General features: G+C 52.1%; 1 protein-coding gene across 1 annotated transcript in view; it reads left to right on the forward strand.

Annotated features, from left to right (window-relative positions):
• The window catches only part of LOC131820035 (uncharacterized), a 121536-nt gene that overhangs the window by 43106 nt on the left and 54017 nt on the right, over window positions 1–24413 (forward strand). The window contains exons 24-32 of the mRNA XM_059155518.1: window positions 4575–4786; window positions 6392–6580; window positions 6978–7135; window positions 8073–8235; window positions 8345–8431; window positions 11901–12038; window positions 12134–12253; window positions 13286–13378; window positions 22859–23076. Coding sequence (XP_059011501.1) covers window positions 4575–4786; window positions 6392–6580; window positions 6978–7135; window positions 8073–8235; window positions 8345–8431; window positions 11901–12038; window positions 12134–12253; window positions 13286–13378; window positions 22859–23076 — 1378 coding nt within the window. The remainder of the gene's footprint in view (window positions 1–4574; window positions 4787–6391; window positions 6581–6977; window positions 7136–8072; window positions 8236–8344; window positions 8432–11900; window positions 12039–12133; window positions 12254–13285; window positions 13379–22858; window positions 23077–24413) is intronic.

Raw genomic sequence — 24413 nt, forward strand, 5'->3', positions numbered from 1 at the left:
CTTTGCTCGGGCTGTGCCCATTACCTGGAATAACCTTTCCTTTGCGTTGGTCTGGCCGTCAAGACTCAGACCTTCCATGTGTCCCATGACACTTACGGTTCTATCCTGACAGCTTAGCCTCATGGACAGAGCTCTGCGTTCCAGCCCTTTGTCTGGTTTTCTAGCCTACTCTTACCCCACTTTACCTGTTGCCTGTTATCTGCAGCCCCACTGGCTTCTTTCCCATTCCTGCAAACATACCACAGGGCCTTTGCAATTGCTGTCTCTTCTCCCCGGAATACTCTCTCACTTAAAAAAAAAAAAAATGGATTTGCCATAGCTTATCCTTGAATTAATTTTATTTTTCTTGCAGTAATACGTAGTTTGAAAAATAAAGTAGAAACTATGAGTTGGTAGTTGTTGAAGGGGGTGAGTATTATGTAGTGGTTCATCATGTTATGTTCTGTACTCATATACATACCTGAAATATTCTTTAAAAAAGCTAGTGTATAACAAATACAGTAATCTCCTGTTCCATGTTTTCCTATCCCAAGTTTTGCCTAAAATAGCAACCACTGTAAACTGTTAGCTCTTTTTTGTTAAACCCTTTGGTTCTTAAAATACTGTAATTATATTGTTATTTCTTGATTGTTCTTCCTAAGGCATCCTCGATATATTTCTAACCAGAGAGGATGAGAATTTAACTCTTAAACCAGCCTTTTTTCACATAACTATTTCCCTTCATCCCCCTATGAGAGCTGGTCAGTGAATAGTCAATGTTACTTAATTGTGACTGTAGAAATGTCCTTCACAGCTGAGACACATGGTATACTAAGATTCTAACTTTATGTTTTTCCTGGAGTTATAATTGTCTTTTCCCCATTTGACTAATTTTCTAGTTTTCTCTTTATAATTATTCCCCGAAGTTTTAGTGTCAGCACAAAACTTTTTTTCCAGGTGGTCAGACACATCAGATTATGTATCGGCTTGAATTAGTTCTTGTATCTTTCTTGGAGACCTTCTTCCTGGATCCTCTGTCTTTCGGTTTCGACGTAGACCAGTTGCACAGCTTTGGTTATGGGTCAGCCCTTCCCCGTCATCCTGGGAATTCCTTCCACTTCCCTGGGGCACTGTCCTGTTTTTTACACTCGTGTCATCTCGTGTCATCTTCTTTCTTGGTTTACCCTTTTGTTTTGATCGAGCACATCTTCTAGTAGCTTCCTGAGAGAAGTGTGTTAGTTTCCTAGGGCGGCCTTACCAAAGGACCACAAACTGAGTGGCTTAAAACAACAGTAATAAGGGCTCCTGGGTGGCTCTGTGGGTTAAAGCCTCTGCCTTCGGCTCAGGTCATGATCTCAGGGTTCTGGGATCGAGCCCCACATCAGGCTTTCTGATCAGTGGGGAGCCTGCTTCCTCCTCTCTCTCTGTCTCTCTCTGCCTGACTGTCAAATAAATAAATAAAAATCTTTAAAAACAAAAACATAATAGTAATATATTCTCTCAGCAGTTCCAGAGACTAGAATTCTGAGTTCAAGGTGTTGTCAGGGCCATGCTCCCTCTGTTACCTGAATAGAATTCTTCCCTGCCTTTTCCTAGCTCCTGATGGAGGCCGTTGCTACTTGGAGTTCCTTGGCTTATAATGACATGGTTCTCATCTCTGTCTCTGTTGTCACATAGGTTTCTCCTGGGTGTGTGTGTGTGTGTGTGTGTGTGTGTGTTTAGATTTCCCTCTTCTTTAAGGTTTTATTTATTTGAGAGAGAGAGAGAGAGATCACAAGTAGGCAGAGAGGCAGGCAGAGGGGGAGGGGGAAGCAGGCTCACTGCTGAGCAGAGAGCCTGATCCAGAACCCTGAGATCCTGACCTGAGCCGAAGGCAGAGGCTTAACCCACTGAGCCCCTAGAATTCCCTCTTCTTATAGGGATACCAGTTCTATTGGTTTTAGGGCCCACTCTACTCTAGTATGACCTCGTTGTAACTACTTACATCTATGATGACCTCATTTCTCAAATAAGGTCACATTCTGGGGTATACTGGGCGGGGCAGTTGGCATTTTGTATATTTTTGAGAGACACAATTTAACCCATAGTGGAATATCACCCTGAATTTAAACTGTCTTCATTCTACCTGGGTAATTTGGCTGAGGAGAGAATTATAGTTTTCCCCTTGGGATTTTGAGGACATCGCTCCAGTGTCAATTCAAATAGTTAAGATCCTATTTCTGGGTCATGATCCTTTTGTATATGCCCACTTTCTCACTGTCTGGATGCTTTTAGGAACTTCTTTGTATTCCGAGTGTCTTCAGATCTTTTTATGATGTGCCCTGGTGTATGTCAACTTTCATCCATTGTACTGGGCGCTTTGCTTAGACCCTCTCAACTTGGAAACGTCATTTGGGCCTGGGTAATTGGCTTGTACCATCTCTTGGATAATCTCCTTCTTTCTGGATTCTGGAATTCCGGTTAGACAGATGTTGGTCCTCAGAAACCGAGCCTCTAATTTTCTTTCTTTTCTCTCTTTTTTTTTTCCATCTCCTTGTCTTTTTGTTGTTGTTGTTCTGTTTTGAGGACGTATTTCCTCAACTCCATCTGCCCCCCCTTCTACTACATTTTAACTGTGGCTCTCTTGTATCTCCAAGAGCTCGTCTTGGTTCCCAAGAGTCCTTTTCTTACAGTGTCCTGCTCCGAGAACACAACTCCTCTTCCTTCTCGAGAGAATACCTTACAGACCTGGGGGACTTTGAATTTGTTCTCCCTGAGTTTCTCTTAACTTTTTTTTTTCTGAATTCCTATTAGAGGCTTTCAAGTGTCGGGCAAGACTTCGGTATGTGCTGTGTTTAAGGACTGGGCACTCAGCCCTCATTTGCAAGAAGCTCAGCATGTGTTTGGGGGAGCACTTTGATGGGGTTCTCTGTTGAGCAGTTGAGCGGAGAGCCCTGTGGTCTCTATCTGTGGACTTTTCTTTTTCATTCTCTTCTTCCGCAGAGTATCCCCCATGGGAGGGATGCACTCTATTCAGCATCTCCCTGTCCTCAGCTGGGCAGCACCCCCCCTGGCCTCCTTGTATCTGGTCTGCCTACCTCCAGGCCTCCCTGCCTCAGTTTCCCCAGACCATAAATCTCCCATCTCCAGCAGGTGGCAGGTCACCCTTCCCTTTGACAGACTCACTCACACTGCTTCTCATTTAGGTCCCCACTTGATTGTCACTTCGTCATGGGGACCTTGGCTGACCTGGCCAGATCCTTATCACCCCCCCCCCCTTTTATTTGCCTTCATGGCACTCAGGATTTTTTTTACCTAGGTCTCCTTATATGTTTATTTGTTCAAGATCTGTCCCTCCTGCCATCTGCCGCCTCTGGGCTGCAAGTTGCATGAAGGCAGCAGCCGTGCCTGCTTGTTCACCGCTCATCCCAAGTGTCCCAAGCAATCTTGTGTGAATTACTCCTTCAAGGGAATGGGAGTATTCATGACAAAAGATGAGACCTGCTTTTAGTGAATCCTGGAAGGGGAAAAGGTTATGTTGATTGTCACCTTTTTGATGATGATGTTGGTGATGGTATTTACTCTTTAAAAAAAAAAAGATGTTATTTATTTATTTGAGAGAGAGGGAGACACAGTAGATGGGAGAAAGCAGAGGGAGAGGAAAAGGGAGAAGCAGACCCTCCACTGAGCACGGAGCCCAATGTGGGGCTCGATCTCAGGACGCTGAGATCATGACCTGAGCTGAAGGCAGATCCTTAACTGACTGAGCCACCCAGGCGCCCCAGTATTTGCTCTTCTTAATGAGTGCTTCCTCTGTCCCAGTACCCAGTGAGCAGTCTTCCTGTACCCATAATAGCAGCAGAGGCTCAAAGAGGTCACAACTTGGAAATTAAAAGCCACTTTCTTCATTACCACATACCTGTGCCCCCTCTCCAACTTCTCCGTGCATGTCTTTTGTCCAACATGTCCCTATGAAAAATGGTCAAACCAAGGGTGCCTGGGTGGCTCAGTGAGTTGAGAATCTGCCTTCAGCTCAGGTCATGATCTTGGGGTCCTGGGATCGAGCCCCGCATCCCGCATCGGGCTCTCTGCTCAGCAGGGAGCCTGCTTCCCCCGCGCCCCCGCCTGCCTCTCTGACTACTTGTGATCTCTGTCTGTCAAATAAATAAATAAAATCTTAAAAAGAAAAAAAAAGAAAAAGGGTCAAACCAGAAAAGTGCAGTGGATTGTATTGGTAATGCCAACATGCCGTCAGCCCAGATTCCACTGCTAACATGTTACTCCCACGTGTCTTTCCACTTATCCATCCGTCTTATTTGTTGGTGCAGTTCTCACTAAGCTGTAGACCTCTGTGCATTCATCCCTTAACTAGGGTGGAATGCATACGACTCCAGGGTACCACTGACTGAGCTCTGACAGGTGCACACACCTGTGTCGCCCCCATCAGGATTCAGAACATGACCAGCGTTCTGTAAAGTCCCCTCCGGTCCCATCCTCGTCATCCTCCGTTCTGACACATGCCCACAGTGGCTGTGATGAGGCCACGGGGGACCCCTTGGTACCTGCCAGCAGCTCTTTTCCTACTGGGTGTACCTGCTTCTCTCTACCTCTTGCAGGAGCCTTGAACCTGGACTGTCCGTGGCTGACGGTCTCCGTGGCTCACAGGCTGTACTGGCCGCACCGACCCACGTTCCAGGCTGTCCTGGAGCTGACGCTGGGCAAGGCCTGGACCCTCAAGAACCTGGTGATGAACGTGGCCTACAGGAACCAGGGCCTCGGCGGGGAAGGCAGGATTCACATCTACACCCGGGCTACTACTTACCTTCGGGTGCGCATGCTCGGCCACGCCCCCTGCTCTACCTGCCACGCCCCCTGCTCCGCCAGCCACGCCCCCTGCTCCGCTCCCAGCCGGGGGACTCCTGGCCCAGGAGCTTGGTTCCCTGACATTTAGAACTTATTGTGTACAGAGGGAGAAAGACACCCAGGCCTGCTACCAGCTCACAGATGTGGGCAGTTTGGATGACCCAGAATTAGTTGCCAAGTGAATTTGGGAGAGGGGACCGCCCTGTCCCGCCCCCCCCCTCCGTTCCCCATATTCTGTTTAGCAGCTGATAGATTAAAATACGAAAGCAGGTTGAAGGGGAACTCGGGAAACCAGTAGACATCAGGCCTTTGCTGAAAACCAGAATGAAAACTTCAAGGGCGTAAGTCAGTTTCACAGCCATTGCTGGGTGTAATTGGTTGTGCTTCTTTGCACCTGTTGGTTCTCTGAAACATAACAGTTTGGAAGAAAATGAGCCCATGAAAGATGCCCCAGGGGTTACTCAGGGGCGCCTGACGCATAGCCTCTCCCCATGCTGGGATGACGCGTGGACACAGCAGGGGGTCTGGCCCCGACTTGGACCCAGAGAGAGGCAGCTCTGTGGGTCCACTTGGGGACAGCAGAGTCCCCTCTGAGGCAGGGCTGAGTGGTAGCAGGGTGGGCTCAGCCAGCCAGCTCTGGCAAACCCCCCAACCAGGGGCCTCACGCTGGCCCATCCCGGGGTCGGGGGAGGGCAGTAGAGATGGAAGCATGTGTCTAGATTCCAGAACTAGTTTGCAGGAGGAACCGAGAGATTTGCCGACAGACTTGCTGGTGATTGGGCGGTGGGGAGGGAGCGTAAGACCGGATCTAAATGACCCCAAGGTTTATAGCGCAAACAGCCAGGGCGACAGAGGGGACTTTCACTGAAATGGGAAGCTGGCCGTGGGGGTCCTGTAGGTTCTGGGGGGAACCCAAGTCTGGGGCCCATGGAAAGAGGTGCTGTGGAGTTCTAGAATATGGCCAGGGGTTCGGTCATGTCTAGACCCCATTTGACTCCATCGCCTTCTCTTGGGAGGCCCTGAGCTATGTGAACAGGGACAGTAGTTTCCAGGGTACAGGCACCATGCCATTCCTGATGGGGCTTGTGCGGGGCAGTAGGCTGGGGTGTATGGCCCCATGCAGAGCTGTAGTGCTCTAACTCCCCGAGCTCTTCCCAGGGCTCTGAAGACCACAGCAATGATGCAGGGAGAGAGGGCCATCCACTGGTACATGTCCCTCAGGACACAGAGACCCTGCCTGCTAATAATAGTGGCCCACTGAGATCATACTCCTTTCCGAGCCAAAGAGGAGAGAGGGAGAAGGGAGTTATCTTCTCTAATAACTGATGCTTCAGATTCTCTCTTGGCTCAGGGCTAAGAGATGGAAGAAAGTGTGTCCCTTTTCCTCAAGACCCTGTAGGGAACACCCCATTCTGCCTGGACCCCTCAGGAAAGGCCTCACAGAGGTGGTATCCATGGGGTTTTGAAGGATGAGTAGGAGTTCACCAAGTGGGACTGAGGAGAAGGGGCATCCCAGGGGAGGGCATAAGGTCTGCAAAGGCTTTGATTACCTTCCCCTGGCTTGCTGTAGGTATCCATGGTGACAACTGTGGCCCAGAGCCTCTTCCGCAGCCGGAGTGAAATAGAGTCAGCCTGGACTGCTGCAGTGCAGAGTGAGATCCACGCGGAGAACAGCCAGGACCTTAAGATACTTCACTGCTGGTTAAAGGGCCCCGTGCAGGAGATGAACCTAACAGCTGCCTACAGGCACACGGAGCAGGTGGGTCCAGGCGGGCTCTGCTGCTGGGAGACCCCCAAATCCTGGGGGATGGGAAAGCACTTAGTGCTTGGCCTATGACGTTGGACCTTCCTGAGCTCAGTTTCTTTATCTGTAAAATGGATCCCGGCCATATTAGCGCAGACCCTGGAGCAAAGCTCTGCCTCATGGAGCCAGAAGCCTGAGACCATTCCCTGCTGGGCACCTGGGGAGGTCCAGGCATGGCCATGCACCTGTGTGGTCTCGGGGTCTGCTCTGGGGCAAGACTGCGGTCCCGTTCAGCAGCTGCTTCTCAGGTGGTCACTCTGGGGACGAAGGGCGGGCAGTAGGAGCTGCTCCTTGAACCCCTGGGCACCATGTTTAAGGAGCTCAGTCCCCGCTGGACCATCTTCTCCACCAGCCTGGTCCTTTGTCGCAGCCCCGGAAGACCCACGTGTCGCTGACAGCTCTGGTGACCAGCTCCAGGGGCCAGCCTCGGGGCCTGGAGTTGGAGGGCAACCTGAAGGAGGGGACACACGACAGGAGCTTGTACCAGAAACAGGGGACCCTCCTCCTCAGGTCTGTGGGGCCCCTTCCCCTTATGCACGGCATCTGCCAGGCTTCTGATTCTGGGTCCCGAGGTATGGGGTGAGTGATGCTACCTGGGAGACCCACGCTGGCCCACGGGGCCCAGGCTGAGCCCAGAGCTCGAAGACTAGCTGCCTGCCCTCCTCGGAAGTCCCTGCATCCCTGGCCCCCTTCTATTAGGATGCTTAGAGACCTGGGAGCAGAAGTCTGGCCTCAACCCAGTTCCTGGGGTGATCTTCCCAGTTCCTAGAAGTGTGGCTGGTTGAAAAGGTTGTTCCTGTGGTCGGGGGAGTGGAAGGGGATGGGGAGGGGGTGAGATCGGCAGACCTAACCTCAACCCCAGCCTGTGACCAAACCAGCTGCCTGACCGGAGTCATCTGTCAAAACAGCAGTAACCACGAAGTAACAGCAGCCGTCATCTGCAGAAACCTCATTCCTCTGTTCATTTCTCTCTGATTTGCTGAGCACCTTCTATGTGCCGGGGCATACTTTTCTGGGAAAACAGGGAATCAAAAGGACAGAGCTCCTGCCCTCAGGGAGCTTGCATTCACCGCACAGACATTATCTCAGTGATTCCAACCATTGTTGGGAAGGAGGGGGGGCTTGTATTTGAACCCACATTTCACAGATGGGAAAACTGAGGCACAGGGAAGTCAACCATGTCCTCTGCTGCCCGAGGTAACAGACCCCAGGGGCTGTCCTTGGGTCTCTGCTGCCCGAAGGTGATGATGACCCCTGCTGTGGCCAGGTCACTCGGTTGTCACGAAGGCGTGGCAAAATGGTAAATGAGTGTGAGTTGGCGAGATGCAGGGCTGATGTGTGTCCTGACGTTCTCCTCTCTGTGACAGGCCTGCTCTGAGCTCCAGTTGGGCCCTGACCCTGCCAGTCATGTTAATGGCTTCGACCCATTCTCCCTTCTCCATGCCAGGCACGCCTTGCCTCTGCCCATCCCGCAGAGTCTCCTCCTGCAGGAGACCTTCACAGCCGATGGGCATCACCAACGATGCTCCCTGGAAACCAGGCTCGTCCTGAACAGCCAAGAGGAGACCCTGCAGACCATAGTAATGGGCTACCAGGCCGGACACCCCTACGTGAGTGGGCTCTCAGTGCAGCCGGGAAGGGGCTTGGGAGCAGGGGTTGTCCCCCATCTGTCGCTGACCCGTCTCTGTACGTGTGTGCACGTGTGGCCTTCCCTTCCAGGTCTGTGCAGGCCTGACTCACCCATACGACGGCAAGGCCATCCCCAGGAATGTGGAGGGGTGCGCCGTGGCTTGGAACCAGCACGCCGTAAGTGAGCAGACCCCAGAGACCGGGCACCCCAGTGGTCCCTGATCCAAACTGCCTTCTCCTCTGAACTAGACGAGCAGCATGCTCCCTGGCTTGGGTTTTCTGTTCCACTCTGCCCCTGCTGTTCCTGCCTACCTGATAGCCAGAGGGGGCTTTCCCATATGTCTTTTCTCTATATGAAGACCCCAGCCCTGCTTCTCTGGTCTTGCTCACGCTCCAGGCCACCTGAGACCACTCTCTCCCTTTTGCTGCCTCTTTTCACCCAGCCTCCTTCCGGTTCCTCAACTGGCTCTTTCCTGCCCCAGGACCTTTGCATGTTCTGTGCCTGGAGCTGTCACTCCCTCATCTTTGCCTCCTTCCCTTGTACTTGTTGCTGAGGATCTGGTTCACACATTCTGTCTTCCAAGAAGCTTTTCCTGGCCCCAGACTGCCTCCCATCCCCTGGTCCTGCACACCCCCACACTTCTGTTTCTAGCACTTTTCACAAATCCCAGTCCTATTTTGACATGATTCTTTAACCAATCAGTGTTCCCCCTGCTAGTCCCTAAGATCCATGATTGGGATCATGTCTGCATTCTCATGGGATGGCTTTTTATTTGGTGACCCTTTGCAGATGTTGCCTTTTTAAAAATACAACTTGAAGGCCTGGGGCCACCCTGTGTCCGGCAAGGCCATTGTGCCGTTTTTCCAAACAGCGTTTGCTCACTTTGTGTCTCTTGGTCGCATTTTGGTGATTCCGGCAATATTTCCCTTTCTCGTTATTATCCTATCGAGTGTGGTGATCTGTGATCACAGCTGGTTGGAAGCTCAGATGATGGTTAGCATTTATTTGCAATGAGGATTCTTCAGATGAGGTTACAAACGTTGTTTCTTCAGTTGTGTGGCTAGGACGCGTTTAATTGCCGACCGTGTACACCAAACTGTTGCATATGCTGGGAAAGCAAGAATTTCATTTGACTCACTCGTTGCCAGACTCGCTGTATCAGGGGCGGTCGGGAACCAAACCCACCTGCGCCTTGGTAGCACAGACACATTCTAGAAAACACACAAGGGAATGGGCACGACTGTGTTCCGATCAGACTTTTGCTTTGGGCTGCTTGTGTGCCCCCCTCCCAGATTTGTATGCTGAAGCCTGAATATGAAGGCACAGGGAGGCGGGGTCTTCAGGAGGTGGTTAGGTTCCCCTCCCCCCGACCATGAGCTTTGTGTCCACCTTGTGAGGGCACAGGAAAGAGGGAGCCACCTGCCAGCCAGGAAGAGGGCCTTCTCCGGAATCCAACCATGTTGGTGCCGTGGTCTCGGACTTCCAGACCGAGACTCGGACTCTCCAAAACCGGGAGGAATAAATTTTGGTGTTTCCACCGCCCTGTCCATGGGAGTTTTGTGAGATCAGCCCGAAATGACAAAGACAGCCTCATTTACAAACACGAGTCTGGCTTGGCTCCCTGGCCGTGGCTCTGGGACCCCTGACTTAGAGGGTGTTGGCCTTAGTCATCCCAGGAGAGAAATTCATTCTTGCTCCTGTGCCCGTGGTGAAGGATTCCACGTCTCTGGGCCCCCGTTTCCTTGACAGTAAAACGGAGACAGCAGTACCCATCTTCTGGGCTGTGGTTGTGGGGACCGAGACCTAAGGTAATAATCTGCTTCAGGTACTTGACACGCGTCCACTCGGCCCGGACTCCTTCCTGATCCTCGGAGGAGTAGAAGGCCTGGGAATTAACCTCATTCTCCAGCACGCATTGATTGAGCACCTACTGTGTGCCAGGCCCTGGATGAGGAAGTTCCTGGTGGATTCCCCCTCATGGGAGATGCAGAGAGCTGCTGAAGGATGCAGGGGTGCCCGCTGTCGAGCCCCGAGATAGCCTTCTGGGGTCCCTTCTTGCTACACAGTTAAACAGGGCTGTGGAGGCTGCCAGAGGCTTGGTAGCCAGGAGCTTGGTAGCTCCTGAGAGGAAACAGAGCCCAACACACCTGCAGAAATGCCTCCCCATGGTGTTGAGTGGGGTTTTTTTTTCCCCCAAACCGGAGATCGCAGAGTCTGACGCCACGGGCCGGGTCTAGCCTGCAGATGTGTTTTGTTTGGCCTGTTTTGTACTTTACATTTTTCAAACCATCATCCCCACTTAAAAATCAGAAGATTTGGGGGCCAAACCCAGATTTCTGCTTCTAATTAAAAAGAAATCAGAAGATCGGAAGCACGGGGCCTAACATCCCACCCGCCGACAGGAAGCGAGAACCAAGTCGATGACGACCCTGAGCAGAGCTGGATGTGGCTCTCCGTGCTTTCTAAAACCCTCTCTTCGTTTGACAACACACATTTATTTTTCTCTTCTTGGGCTTTTTTATTTATTCCTCTGCCATCTTGTTTCTAAAATCAAGCCACGAACTCTTCCAAAGTTACACGCCGACAATGAAATTCGGTGGCAAGACTCTTTGAATGTCTCCGTCGGCACGGATGGGCGCAGCTGGCATCCCCCCCTGCTTCCGTGGGCTCGGCATGTGGCAGAGGCTGCAAAGTTGCTGAGTGTGAACGCGTGCCGAACCGCACGTGTTAGTGTCTTGTGGCCACTGTACCTCCGTATCGCAAACTTGGTGGCTTGAAACAACGCAAGCTCACCTTACCTGTCTGGAGATCCGAAATCCAAAATGGGTGTCACTTGGCTAAAATCAGGCATTGGCCAAGTTACATTCCTTTGAGAGGCTCCAGGAGAGAACCCATTTCCTTGCCTTCTCTAGCTGCTAAAACCCACCCACGTCTCTTGGGTCATGGTCCCTTTCTCCGTCTTCAAAGCCAGTAGGAGTAGCAATATCATTTTCTCCCTCTCTCTCTCCCCCATTCACTCCCTTCTGCCTCCCTATTATAAGAACGCTTACCATTACCTTGGGCCACCGCTGATCTGTGACAATCTTCCCATCTAAAGATCTGTACTGAAAAGTCCCTTTTACCATATAAGGCAACATATTTATAGGTTCTGGGGAATCGAGACGTGGGTAACTTTGGGAGGGGGGGTTATTATCCTGCCCGCCGCACTATGAATTCAACTTTCTTTCACTTCAGCCTGACTTTGGCTTTGGGGTTGCAGGCGATCCCATGGGATTCTGCACCCTTCCAGGTATTAACCAAACACCTGCTGTGCGCCAGGACCTGTGTTAAGTATGAGGGACACCGCGGTGAACGAAATAGACTAATACCAGGGCACTCCTTTGGAATGAGACGTGGTTCGTCAGATTTGCTCCCTCAAGCCCATGCTGCTAATCCTACCTGCGGGCACTGACCTTGAGCATCCCTGTCGGAAAGGCCCTCGTGCACCTGTCCCTTGCTGCTGCCCTGTGTGTGGATGGTGTAGACAGCTTTATCCCGTCCATTGTGGGGCCATTTTCTTCTACCTGCTGGATTCTAAGCGAGGGGCTTCTGCAGGTACTTGGAGATGGGAAGTCCTCTCTCTGCCACCGCTTCTTGTTCACCCAGGCTCAGAACAGGGAGGTCGAGGCCACTTTGAAAGTCAACCAGAAGGTCGTATTGCACTTAAAGGGTCTGCACTGTGACCGATCTCAGCGTGGGGAGATGTGGCACAGCCTGGCGCTGGACGCAGCGCACGCCTCCCAGGTACTGGTCCCCGGGTTGGGCGAACACTGGTTTGCAGCCTCTGAGTGGACCTCAGGTGTTGGAGAGAGGGAGTGAGTGGTGCTGTTTCTTTCCAGCTGAGGCTCCCCCGGGCCCTGCATTTGGATGGGGACATCCTCTTCAGACGGGGTTCCCGGGGAGCATTTGACGGCAGCCTGGACACAAGGGCCACCATCAACCACAACGTCACATCCCAGGTCAGATGGCTCAGCTCTGCCTCCTCGCTGAAGGAGGAGTGATGTTCCTTTCAGAGGGCAGGGGTCCCCGTGTGCGGTGGCTGAAGAGGGGGTAGGATGAATCGGGATCCCCTGGCTGTTGTAATAAAAGCCTGTTTGCCTGGTCATGTCACAGTGCAGTGCAGCTCTGTGTCCCTGCTGCCGCTGGCACAGGGGGACACAAAAACAGTGAGAATTACTCAGGAGGTTTTCATGGGCTAGATCCTTAAAGGGCGGGGGGGGGGCACTCCTGCCCACATTCCATTGGCCAGAACTCATCACATGACCCTTTTCAGCTGCAAGGGAGGCTGGGAAATGTAGTTTCAGCTGTGTGTCCAGGAGGGAAAGAAAGTGCAGCATGGTGACTTTATATAGAAGGTGCCATCGGTGTATTTGTTTGGTCCTTCATGCTACACGGACTGTGTCTCTGCCACATGCCAGGCTCTGCAGTGTGTACGGGGGATCCACGGGTGACTGTTTATGTCTCCATCTCCAGGGAGGTTTCAAGTTCAAATCTTAGCTCCACTGCTGATTTGCTGTGTGACCCTGGGTAAATGACTCAACCTCACTGAATGTGGTTTTTTTCCCCCCAGCTGTGAAATGGGGTAGTGATACCAGCCTGTGAGAGCAGGAGTGGGGATTAAATGAGGTGACAGTTACAAAGCTAGTAGTCCAGTGCCTGGTTCACGGTCGGGGTCAGATAGAATGCAGCCGTGGACATGGGAGGCATGAGCAGGCAACGTGGCAGGGGACGTAGGGTGGCCGAGGTCCCAGAGTTATCATTCCAGCCCCATGCCTGGGGCCTCGCTTCTCCTACTTCCAAGTAACGCAGCCTGAGTGAGATTGGGGCTAAGAAGCGTCACAGAAGGTCGTTTCTGGCATCTGCTCTCGGCTTGGGTTGTGGGCAAATTCTGGGATGACCTGTCCCTCTTCGGGTGCCCAGCCAGCTACCTTCCGGAGTTCCGCTGCTCCCTCCTCTGCTCCCTCTGACCCTCTTCCTCCCTTGTTCAACAGGTCTCGGTCCAGATGAACGGATCTGACTCCCACTTGGCATTCCTCTTCCAGCTCAGACATCCCCACAGACCAACATTTCCTCCAGACTTACAGGTACAGACGTGGTCCCTCTGGGATGACCTCGAATCGCCGGCCAAGTGTTGTCTCCGAGCGGAGCAGCCCAGCTTGCGGGGAGATGGGGCGGAAGGAGGGGAGGGTGGAGGCCCGGGTGTGGGGCGGGGGAGGCCACTCCAGGATGTTGAGCTTAGCCAGACAGCCAGTCCAAGAATCAAGAACAGATGGGCAGGGAGGTTTCCAAATCCATCATTTGGAAGTGATTGTCCAGGCCAGAAGGCGTTTGAGCTCCCTGGGGTCGGGAGGTGGGGGTGGAAGCATCACATTTCACCCTTGAAAATGGGGAGAGGTAGAACTGTCCTGTCAACCCTGTCCTGTATCGGGAGAAGCCTCCTGGACCTTTTTGGACTAGGGAGTATGTTTGCGTGGTGTGGGGTGGAAACAACGAAGGGTTTTACCCTACAAGGAAGTAAAAGGCAGAGAAAGGGGGCCTGGCGGGAGGGCTGGGCTCTGTTGCCCCAGAGCTGGGTGCTTAGAAAACCCCACATGTTAGTTGCTTCACCGAGCAAGCCACATGGGCCATGTACACAGGAACCAGGCTGCGGATGGAGGTATAGACGGGAAGTTCCACGTGGGATGAGGTCCGGAACTTGCCAGCAATGTTTAAATGCCTGCTGTGTGCGCAGCCCCGTGCTGGAGGCTTTGGGAACACTAAAGGAACCCCAGAAGAGTTTTCGAAGATGGGAATTGGTCCTTCTTGGAGGCACGTGCTTTCACGGGTCAACAGCTTGGAAATCAGGATGTGTCATCCAGTTTCCGCAGGCACATTGTCTTGTTACCAGCTTTTTTGCTTTCATGGGGGAAGGCATTCCGGTCCATAAAATCCTGGCACACCTCAGAGTTCCTGGTATCCCAGATCTGAGGTGAAGGGAGGCGGCGGAGCTCAGCCTTGTCAGCCCCTCCCCGTTCTGGAAGCCCCTGCACAGCATCCACTGGTGCACCCTGTCCGCAAGAGGCTCTGATAGTGTATCAGCCAGCTTAGTGATGATGCGTAGCCCCTCCCCTCTCGGCCAGCACTTCAAGGGGATCAAGGCCTGTTATCCCGGCATTCTTCACTATCAGGGAGGTGCACCTGGTTGGCCATCCCCGGAGCTCCTGACCTTGAACCCTGAACATGTTTTTTTCTACATATCCTGTTTGATGGGAATATAGAGGGAACACAGCATTCATACATTCTCAAGATGTGCATTGGCAGCGGTGTTCAAGGTGGTTTGCACGAGCCAGTGGCCTGGCCTGGACCACACACTCCTCCCTGATATACCCTGGGTGGCCCATAGGTTCTTACCACGCCTCTCTTCCGTGGTATCGCCTGGGCTGGCTACACGGAGACGCCCTGCCACCAAATCCTGCAGCAACAGTGTAAGCCACAGTGTCCAGGTCCTAGGAAAACACAGATGGCTCAGAAACTCTTTGGCTGGGAAGAAGGCAAGCGATCTAAGCAATTGCTAAAAGGGTCAGTAGGGATTTCAGCAGCTTTGCTCTGTCTTTACGCCAGCCCTGGCTTAGGGAATGTTTTGGGAATACTCAGGTGTCTACAGGCAGCATTCTGTCTTAGGGAGAGCTCATGTCCCCCCTTGTGCTGTGGCTTACATGTCACAAGCCGTTCCGTGTTGCAGGGAGTTCCTGTCTTATTTGGGAACTCGCCAGGGAAGGAGGGGGACTGCCTTACAGGCGGAATTAGAGGCCCGCCGTGCGCCCCCCACTCTCATCTTATTATTATTATTTTTTTAAGATTTTATTTATTTATTTGACAGACAGAGATCACAAGTAGGCAGAGAGGCAGGCAGAGAGGAGGAAGCAGGCTCCCCGCAGAGCAGAGAGCCCGATGTGGGGCTCCATCCCAGGACCTGAGATCATGACCTGAGCTGAAGGCAGCGGTTTAACCCACTGAGCCACCCAGGTGCCCCCCACTCTCATCTTATAAATGAGTATATGGCCCAGCAGGTAGGGGGAGCTCCTGGGTGTAGCATTCAGCCCAGTTATAGGGGAAGCAGGGCCAGGGGGTGCCACATGCTTGTAGCCAGGCCCAAGGCGAGGGGAAAGCACCTGTGGGATTGGGTGCATGCTGTCTCTCCAGCCAGACACCAGCGGTGACAAGTACGGTGTGATTGCATTGTTGTGTGGCTGTCTACCCGACATTACAACCTATAGGATTCGGGGTCCCGTAGTACCTCCCTGCTACATCTATAAATGGCACTGAGGACCATACCAGGCCTTCCCAAATAGCATATCTTACTGGCGGAGTCTTGATTTATCTGCCCCCTCATCAGTTGGAAAATTTGCCTCTTTGTGTCTTTCCCCGAGGGGAGCCCGCCCAGCCCGGGAACACGGGTGGGCCCAGAGATGGGCGAAGACGGATTATGTTAGGGGTAGAGGCGTTTCAAGGCCATTTGGATTCGCTGGGGTGGGGCCGTGGTGGCTGATAGTGGAAGTTCACGAGGCCCCAGCGGGCGGTCTGATGGTGCGTGGGAGCCAAGGTTAGCCCAGTCACCGAACAGCTTCCCACGCGGAATCGAAGCAGGAGAAGTGCGCCGTTGAGTGGGCACCAAGTCACGATTGCGTAACAGAACACGGGAGATAAAGCCACACCCCCGGCTGCGGTTGTGTTTACCGGCACTGGATTGTCCCCACTCTGTTACGCAGTGGGGCAAACCTATGTGTAATGATCCCTTGTAAGGCGATTATGATAGTGTCTCTGTTTATACGAGGCCCGGGTTGTGTCCCTCTGTTGTTTTTGGCGGAATGGGGTAGAGGAATGAGGCAGTGGATAGGTCCTGTCCTGTCCCTTTTCCCCGTGGGACCCAAACCCCAAGCCACAGTGGACTTGTCAGCCATTTCCAGGGTCATTTCTTTATATGTAGGTAGATCTTGTGTCAGGGACATGAAAGGTGACCTTGCGTCCCTCCCTGCAGCAGAGAACATTCTTCCCGCATGCTGGGTCTGCTTGTATTCTAAGGGTGAGGAGCGTACCGGCACTGGGACGACTGGAACGTACATGGGCATTCATGTCCGCGCAGCTGTTGAGAGGAGGCGTGTCCACAGGGCCAGGGAATGGGTTTGTCATCCCAGCTGTGGCAACCTTGTATCTGTGCCCTGCATCGGTCCATCGGTCCAGCTGCAGTGGGCTGGGATGGTACGTGGAAATGCCACTGGGGGCCTTGGTGGCTGTCCATGTCAGTGGACACCCCGCGTGATGTGCACAGGTGTTCCAGGCCCCCGACGGTGGCCTCACTGGGGAGCACGCTTACTGGGGCAGCCTTGCAGGCGGTCTTTTATTAGTGTCCACGCACGTCCGAGCAGAACGGCAGCCACCAGAGAGACACAAGGGACCCATGCCGTCAGTCTGCGCCCTTGCTCCCTGTCCATTGTGTCTTGGCCAAGGTCACGGTGATTCCCGGCATAGGTTGGGCATTGTTGGCAGATGGGCGTGAGGTCTTTGTAAGGAGGCAGAAACAGGCCAATCCATTGGCCTGTTAGTTTCCAACTGGGGTGTGTGCGGTGTGTGCACCCACATGGAAAACGGTGACGTTTATCCTTCTTAGGCATTGGAGTATGTCCTTCTGTAGGTCGTTTCCCTGGAGTGGGCGCCCTGCCCCCATCCTGTCCTGTGCCTCTGCAGGAACAGGAGGTCCTCCTACAGGTCAGTCCTCCATAGGCCGTCCAGCTGTCAGCTGTCTGTGCACAGAACAGTGGCATCGTGGGGTGCATGGCTGGCTCAGTCAGTAGAGCACGTGACTCTTGATCTTGGAGTTGTAAGTTCGAGCCCCACGTTGGTTGTAGAGATTACTTAAAATCACTGAAGGGACTCCTGGGTGGCTTAGGGTAAGTGGGCGCCTTCTGCCCCAGTCATGATCCTGGGGTCATGGGATCGAGCCCCATGTTGGGCTCCCTGCTCTGGGGTGCACCTGCTTCTCCCTCTCCCTCTTCCCCTTGTCCCACCCGTGTTCCTCTCTTACTTTCCTTCAAATAAATAGATGAAATCATTAAAAAAAACCCATAAAATCATTAAAAAAAAAAGGAACACTGGGATCAGGCTCACGGAACCATAGCATCCATGCTCGAAGCTCAGTCCAGTGCTGGCATCTATGCAGACATTCCCTGTGGAGGGCGGGATGGCTGTAGGGCTGCCCCTTGCTGACTCATCAGGGTACCGCACGTGCTCAGGGATTGGTCCGTCGTCTCCTTCCGGCCCAGAGGATGGCCCCTGCAGGGGCTCCGCTGCCCCCGTGAACGGCTGTCCTTCAGGATGACCTGAGTCACTGGGCCGCGGGTGGAGTGCTTCTCCCCACTGGGGGTTTTTGTCAAGGTACAGCATTGTTGCAAGCAGGCATGGTCTGTGCACTGCCTGACATGGACTTTTGGAACGTATCCTTGAACTTGCATGGCTGTCCCTGTCCCTGAATGCCCAAAGCTGGGGTCTGTCCACCAGCCACCTTGGCTTGGTCGCTTGCTTTGCTTTGGGTGCTCTCTCTCTCTCTCTCTCTTTTTAACCAATCTAAAAGAGGCTGAAGCAATGAGGCCAGGTGAGGGCTGAGTGGACGCTGGTACCCTAACAGTCTTAGGAAGGCCTGCATCTGCTTTGGGGTGGCGAGGCATGGTATGCCTGTGTATTTCAGTGGTCACTGCGGCAACAACTTTGTCTTCTCCAATCAGATAACACCTGAGTGCTTGACTGATAAGCCAGGGCCCTGAAGTGTCTGTGGGTTCCCTGCCCATCGTCTCCCTCAAAGAAACCCCGGCAAAGCCTGCAAGGTTTTCTGCAGCCGAGGCAAGACTTTGGGTGCTAATGTTAATATCATCAGTGCTAGGTGCCTGTCTCACTGATGCGGGAATGGGAGAGCAGGAGAGGTCGCGGGCTACCGTCCCATGACATAGTGTGGCAGTACACAGGTGGCCCAGAAACTTCCTTCCCAGAAACTTGTACCCGTCAAAGTCCTTTCCATGAATTTCCGGGGAGACGAGCACTTTTGCAGGAGCGCATTTTGCTAAAGCGTCAGAGTAGAACGGTCACTCTGCCAACAACCAAAGTTTCAAACAAATGGCCGTGGTTAAAAATCTCGTGAGAGTTTCTTATCAGCCCAGTAAAGGGAAAATGTAGAAACTTTGTTTTTCTGGGCAGAGTAAAAAAAAGAAAAATTGTTGACTTTTTTTTTTTTTTTTTTAAATCAAGAGCAGACCAAGAAACCTTTTGTCATTTTAACAGAGGGATGAATCAAATTCTAATCTTACACCAATGTACTTTACAAACTTATTCCAATCTTAGTCCTGACCAGGCATAAAACTCTTTCCTAAGATTCCCCTTCGTGAACCTTCTACAGCTTTCTTTTTTCATTTAGATTTTGTCCTAAGCTTTCCTCTCTCTAAACAGCCAGTCTCATTTCAGGACAAATTTACTTTTTTTCTCTTTAACCAAATATATTCTCATTCTGAAAGCTTTCTTAGGCATCTCCTGCCTTTCCTACATACCGAGTGGCTTTCCTTATTATTCCCAGCAATCTGAATTTTATTTTATTTTTTAAAGATTTTTTTTTTTTTATCAGAGAGAGAGAGGGAAAGAGAGTGAGCACAGGCAGACAGAATGGCAGGCAGAGGCAGAGGAAGAAGCAGGCTCCCTGCTGAGCAAGGAGCCCGATGCGGGGCTCAATCCCAGGACGCTGGGATCATGACCCGAGCCGAAGGCAGCCGCTTAACCCACGGAGCCACCCAGGCGTCCCCCGGCAATCTGAATTTTAAAGAGTATCTTCCCTCCTCTTTTTTTCTTCCATCTCTGTGTTGATGTTTGGTTATTTCCTGGGATGTACGTGTTATCAAGATGGGACAAGATTGACAACTTCAAGGGACAGAGAAAGGATTTTAGTTTTTCTTCTAGGAGTGAGGAGGATAATGGCTGTATAAACTTTCTCTTTGTAGTGGCGGTTAGAAAACATGGGAAATTTTGTCTGTTTTCTTGTCAGTTTTCCCTAGAGAGATAGATGGCCACTTTTTAGAGATTTTACCTCTTAGTGTCCTAACTGGACTTTATTACAAGTGCCTGGATTTTTTTTTTTTTTTCTTTTCCAAGACTATATGTAAATTGCAGTTAAAATACAATGTAATAAGGGCGTCTGGGTGGCTCAGTGGGTTAAGCCTCTGCCTTCGGCTCAGGTCATGACCTCAGGGTCCTGGGATTGAGCCCTGCACTGGGCTCTCTGCTCGGCGGGGAACCTGCTTCCCTTCCTCTCTTTCCCTTTCTCTCTCTCTCTCTGCCTGCCTCTCTGCCTACTGGTGATCGCTCTGTCAAATAAATAAATAAAATCTTTTTTAAAAAATACAGTGTAACATTAGTTTCGGGAGCACAATATAGGGATTCAGCACTTCCATACAGCACCCAGGGCTCATCACAAGGGCACCCCTTCATCCCCAATCACCCGTCTCCCCCATTCCCCCCACCCCTGCCTCCCTTCTGGTGACCATCAGTGTGTTCTCTAGAGTTAAGAGTCTTTTTGTTGGTTCGTCTCTCTTATATCCCACTATGTGCATGTGTTTTGTGTCTTAAATTCCACAAAGGAGTGAAAGCATATGGTATTTGCCTTTCTCTGACGGACTTGTTTTGCTCAGTATAACCCCTTCTAGCTCCATCCATGTCATTGCAAACGACAAGATTCTGCTCGTCTTCTGTGACAGAGACGTATTCCGTTGTCGTTGTGCGTCCACACCACATCTTCCTGATCCGTTCATCAGCTGATGGACATTTGGGTTCTTTCCATAGTTTGGCTCTTGCAGATCATGCTGCTGTAAACATCGGGGTGCGTGTTTCCCTTTGAATTAGTATTTTTGTATCCTTTGGATAAATACCTAGTAGTCTAGGACCTGGATCTTAATCCGTGGCATCCTGGGACCTCCTGGCTTCGCACAACGGTGCGTGGAGGTCTCTAACTTATTATCCTGCTCTCCCTTCCCTTCCCTGCCATGGCACACAATTTCCCCCACGTCCCTTAGACTTGCTGGCATATCCGTCCCCGTTCTCATGCGGTGGTCCACAAGCGTCTGACCCATAGGCCTCTCACCCCACACAGAAGTCACTGGCCAACTTAGCATTTCCCCCCACGGATTTCCCTTTTCCCCTTTCCGGCACCTCAGAACTCATAGGGTTTTCTCCAGCTTCCTAGCTAGCTCCCCAGTTAGGCCGCGGATCCCTGGCAGGCTCTAAGCCAAGGCTGGGGGATGGCCCAGTGATACAGGAAAAAATGGCCTGGATATAGCAATCGAGAGAGAGGCTTAGCAGGGGAACTTCTGTACGGGGAGTCCGGGAGCAGAGGACTGGACCCAACCTCCATGGCTGGGATCTCTGCATGGCAAGCTTGAATAGCATAGCACCTGTTTGTAGCCTCTCTCCTTGCACGACCAGAGCTCCAGGGAGCTCAAGGCCTGCCATGTGGACATTCTTTGTTACAAAGGAGATGCTCTAAGCTGGCCACTGTCAGAGCCCATGACCTTGAGTGCGGAACATGTTTTTTGCTGCACATCCTGCTTGATGAAAATATAGCGAGAGCCCGGGATCCGTACATCCTCAAGACAGTGACCAACAGGGTCCTTCAGGGTGTGCTTGCACGATCTAGCCAGCGCGTCCCATAAACCCCCCTCTGCGATATTTTAATGGCACAGACATCCCGTATTTTTGTGTGCTGTATGCACATCTGTGATTTGCACATACGTTGTTGTTTTTTTAATTTAAATCTACCCCCAACAAACAAGGTTTTGCATTTGGGGACTGCCCCTGTCGAGAATGCATGGTCTGTGGGAGTCTTCAGGTCCACAGAGAGGCCAGTCGGAGGAAAACACGGGTGCACCCTAAAAGTTCCCAGCCCAAGCCACGTCGGACTCATGGGGGCGTCATGGGGGATTTTAGAACCTGCCTGAACCCCAGTGTGGAGATGCTGTGTTGATTGGTCAGGGGGTCTGAGGTGAACTTCTTCTTTATTTTTTTTTTTTTAAATCTTGATTTTTTAAAAGATTTTTATTTATTTATTTGACAGAGATCACAAGTAGGCAGAGAGGCAGGAAGAGAGAGAGAGAGGAGGAAGCAGGCTTCCTGCTGAGCAGAGAGCCTGATGCAGGGCTCCATCCCAGGACATTGGGATTATGACCTAAGCTGAAGGCAGAGGCTTTAACCCACTGAGCCACCTAGGCGCCCCCTAAGGCGAACTTCTGAAAAAAATTAATAAAGCTTCATTTTTCAGAACACTTCGAGGTTTCCAGAAAAGTGGCACAGAAAATATGGAGAGTTACCATGCAACGCCCCACCCCGCACACTGTGTTCCCTCTTACAAACCTCTTGTGTTAGTGTAGTACGTTCCAACTGGAGAGCTGATATTAACACGTTATTATCACCAAAGTGCCTCGTTTACATCCAGGTTCACTCTTGGGGGTCTGTAGTTCGGTGGGTTTTGCCAAACGCAGAATGTCATGTACCCATCTTTACTCGACTACACAGAAGGGTTTCACTGCCCTAAAAATCCCCCATGTCCCACCTGTGGATCCCTTCTCCCCCCCCCCCCCGCCCCACCCCCAACCCTGCCCCGCTACCACCGAACCACCTTCATCTCTTCTTCTACCTTTTTCCAGAAGGCTGCAGAGCTGGGCTCATCCAGTGTGTAGCCTTTACAGACTGGTTGCTTTCACTTAGTAAGATGCCTGTAAGGCTTCTTCATGTCTTTTTGTGGCCTGAGCTCGTTTCTTTCCATCACTAAATGATACTCCCTTGTGTGGACGGACCCCTTTATCAGCTCCTCTTTGGAGGGACCAGGCGTGCTTTTAAAAGTTTCCCATGTGACTACAATATACATCCTAGGGCTGGAGCAACTTCTGCCTTGGAGATAGGTAAACTGAGGCCCGGATGAGGAAAGGGGCTTCAGGTCCTGCAGAGTTGGTGGTGGAGCAGGGCTCCCTGCTCCTATCCCCACCCCTGGGAGCCTGACCCCCAGTATAGCTCTTGCTTGTGCCCTGGGCACCCTCCCCTCTCCAGAACTTCTGTGGGTCTTCTGGGTCCCCCCTGGGGGTGGGGCACGGTTGGAGGCATCCTTTCCTGTAACGGAGTGGCCCAAGGTCTTCTGTTCCCACCCAGCTCCTCCCTTCCAGCACAAGCATGAGTTTTAGAGCCCAGGCAGGCCCATATTAAATATGTGACCCTCCTCAGGCCTCGGTCTCCCCAGCTGTAAGATGGTAATCCCCATTGTGCACATGCTGGGAAGGACAAGGTATGACTCTGCTCCTGGGCCAGGAGCTGGGGTCAGGGAAGGCACTGACCACTCCCTCCACCGCCCCTCTTCCTGTGTGCTTGCTCTCTGCTGTGCTTGGTGGTTCTCAGAGCTGGTGAGGCTCAGGAAGGCTTCCTGGAGGAGGGGTCCTCTCACCCAGCAGGCTTTCACAGACCCTTCCTGTCCTCCCTCCACTTCTAAGCCCTCTCTTGCCTCCCCTCAGGTGCAGGGAGCTGCCCGACGATACAGAGACCACGGCCTCAGTGGCTCCCTGGCTGTACACACGTCCAGCCAGGAGCTGCTTCTGCTGGAGGCCGACACCAGCCAGGACGCCCGGAGACGCAGCCGGGGCTGGGACACGACAGTCCTCCTCCACCAGGCAGTCTTCAGCGCCCCCCGAGCTGTTCACTTGCAGCTGTCCAGCAAGGTGGCCCCAGCCAGGTGAGGGTCTCTGGGGGCTGTGCAAGGCAGGGGAAGATAGGCAATCCTTGCGCAGAGAGGAACCCTCTCGCATCACTCAGAGACCAGGTCTAAATCCCTGTTCCTTAGGCCGTTCTTGATTTTAAGCCATTGAGGGAAAGGAAGAAGAGGCATTCAGTTTTCCACGTTAATTTTTTTTCTTTGCTTCCTTAGTAATGACTGCATTCATTGTCCCTGGCTTGAAAGATGGCAATAAAGCATGAAGCATAAAACACGAGTTTCTGGAGATAGTCACAGGGAGTGTGTGGGTGCAGCCTTTCACCTCGGACTGTATCTTCGCGTGGGGGTTTGTCCATTACAATATGACCCTCAGGATCCTGGGTCTGGAGCCAGCCGCCTGGGTTCACACCCCAGCTCAGCCTCTGGGACTTCGGGCCAGCCACCATGCCCTCCTGTGCCTGAGTTTCTCCACCTGCTTCTTGGGGTTGTCCTTGGGTTAACGGAGCGTTAACATGCCTGCCCCACCAGTGCCTGGCCCGCGAGGATGTCCACTGCCCAGCTGCCGTAGTCACTGGCCCTCTGAGTAGGACTCATTGTGGCATAGTTCGGTTCTCCATTAAATGTCAGTACCCTGTTTCCCCCGCCGTCCTAGCATTGGCAGCTTTTGTGAATTTGAGGAGACTCCAGGTTCTGGGGATGGTTCTAGATAACCCTGTCCCCAGAATTGCCACCTAGAGCTGTCCATCCGTGGATTCACCCATCTGTCTGAATGTCCGTCATTGTCTCCCGTCTGTTCTAGATTTTTCTTTTTTTTTTTTTTTAAAGATTTTATTTATTTATTTGACAGAGAAAGAGATCACAAGTAGGCAAAGAGGCAGGCAGAGAGAGAGAGGAAAGCAGGCTCCCTGCTGAGCAGAGTGCCTGATGCGGGGCTCGATCCCAGAATCCTGGGATCATGACCTGAGCCGAAGGCAGAGGCTTTAACCCACTGAGCCACCCAGGCACCCCTGTTCTAGATTTTTCAAAGCACATGAGGATGTGAGCGTGAAGAGAAAAATGGAGGAAATAGGAAGGTGCTCAAAGTGGCTTTAGGAAACAACATGCATGTCATGAGGTCCCGGGCGTTTTTAGAGCTCAGCTTAAAATTTGGCTCTGAGCATCCTAGTAGTCAAGGTGAAAAGGGAAACCAATGGGTGGTGTTATTTGCAAAGGCCACGGGGAAACACAGACACATGCCCGCTCACACCTGTGTGAGTGTGCATCAAGGAAGGCGTGACTGATCTTGTTTCTGGTGGTGACCCTCAAGGGAGGCGTCTCCCATGGTGTCCTATGAAGAACATCTGGGTGGATGACTGGGG

Source organism: Mustela lutreola, chromosome 17, assembly GCF_030435805.1.
Source record: "Mustela lutreola isolate mMusLut2 chromosome 17, mMusLut2.pri, whole genome shotgun sequence".
Taxonomy (NCBI): Eukaryota; Metazoa; Chordata; class Mammalia; order Carnivora; family Mustelidae; genus Mustela; species Mustela lutreola.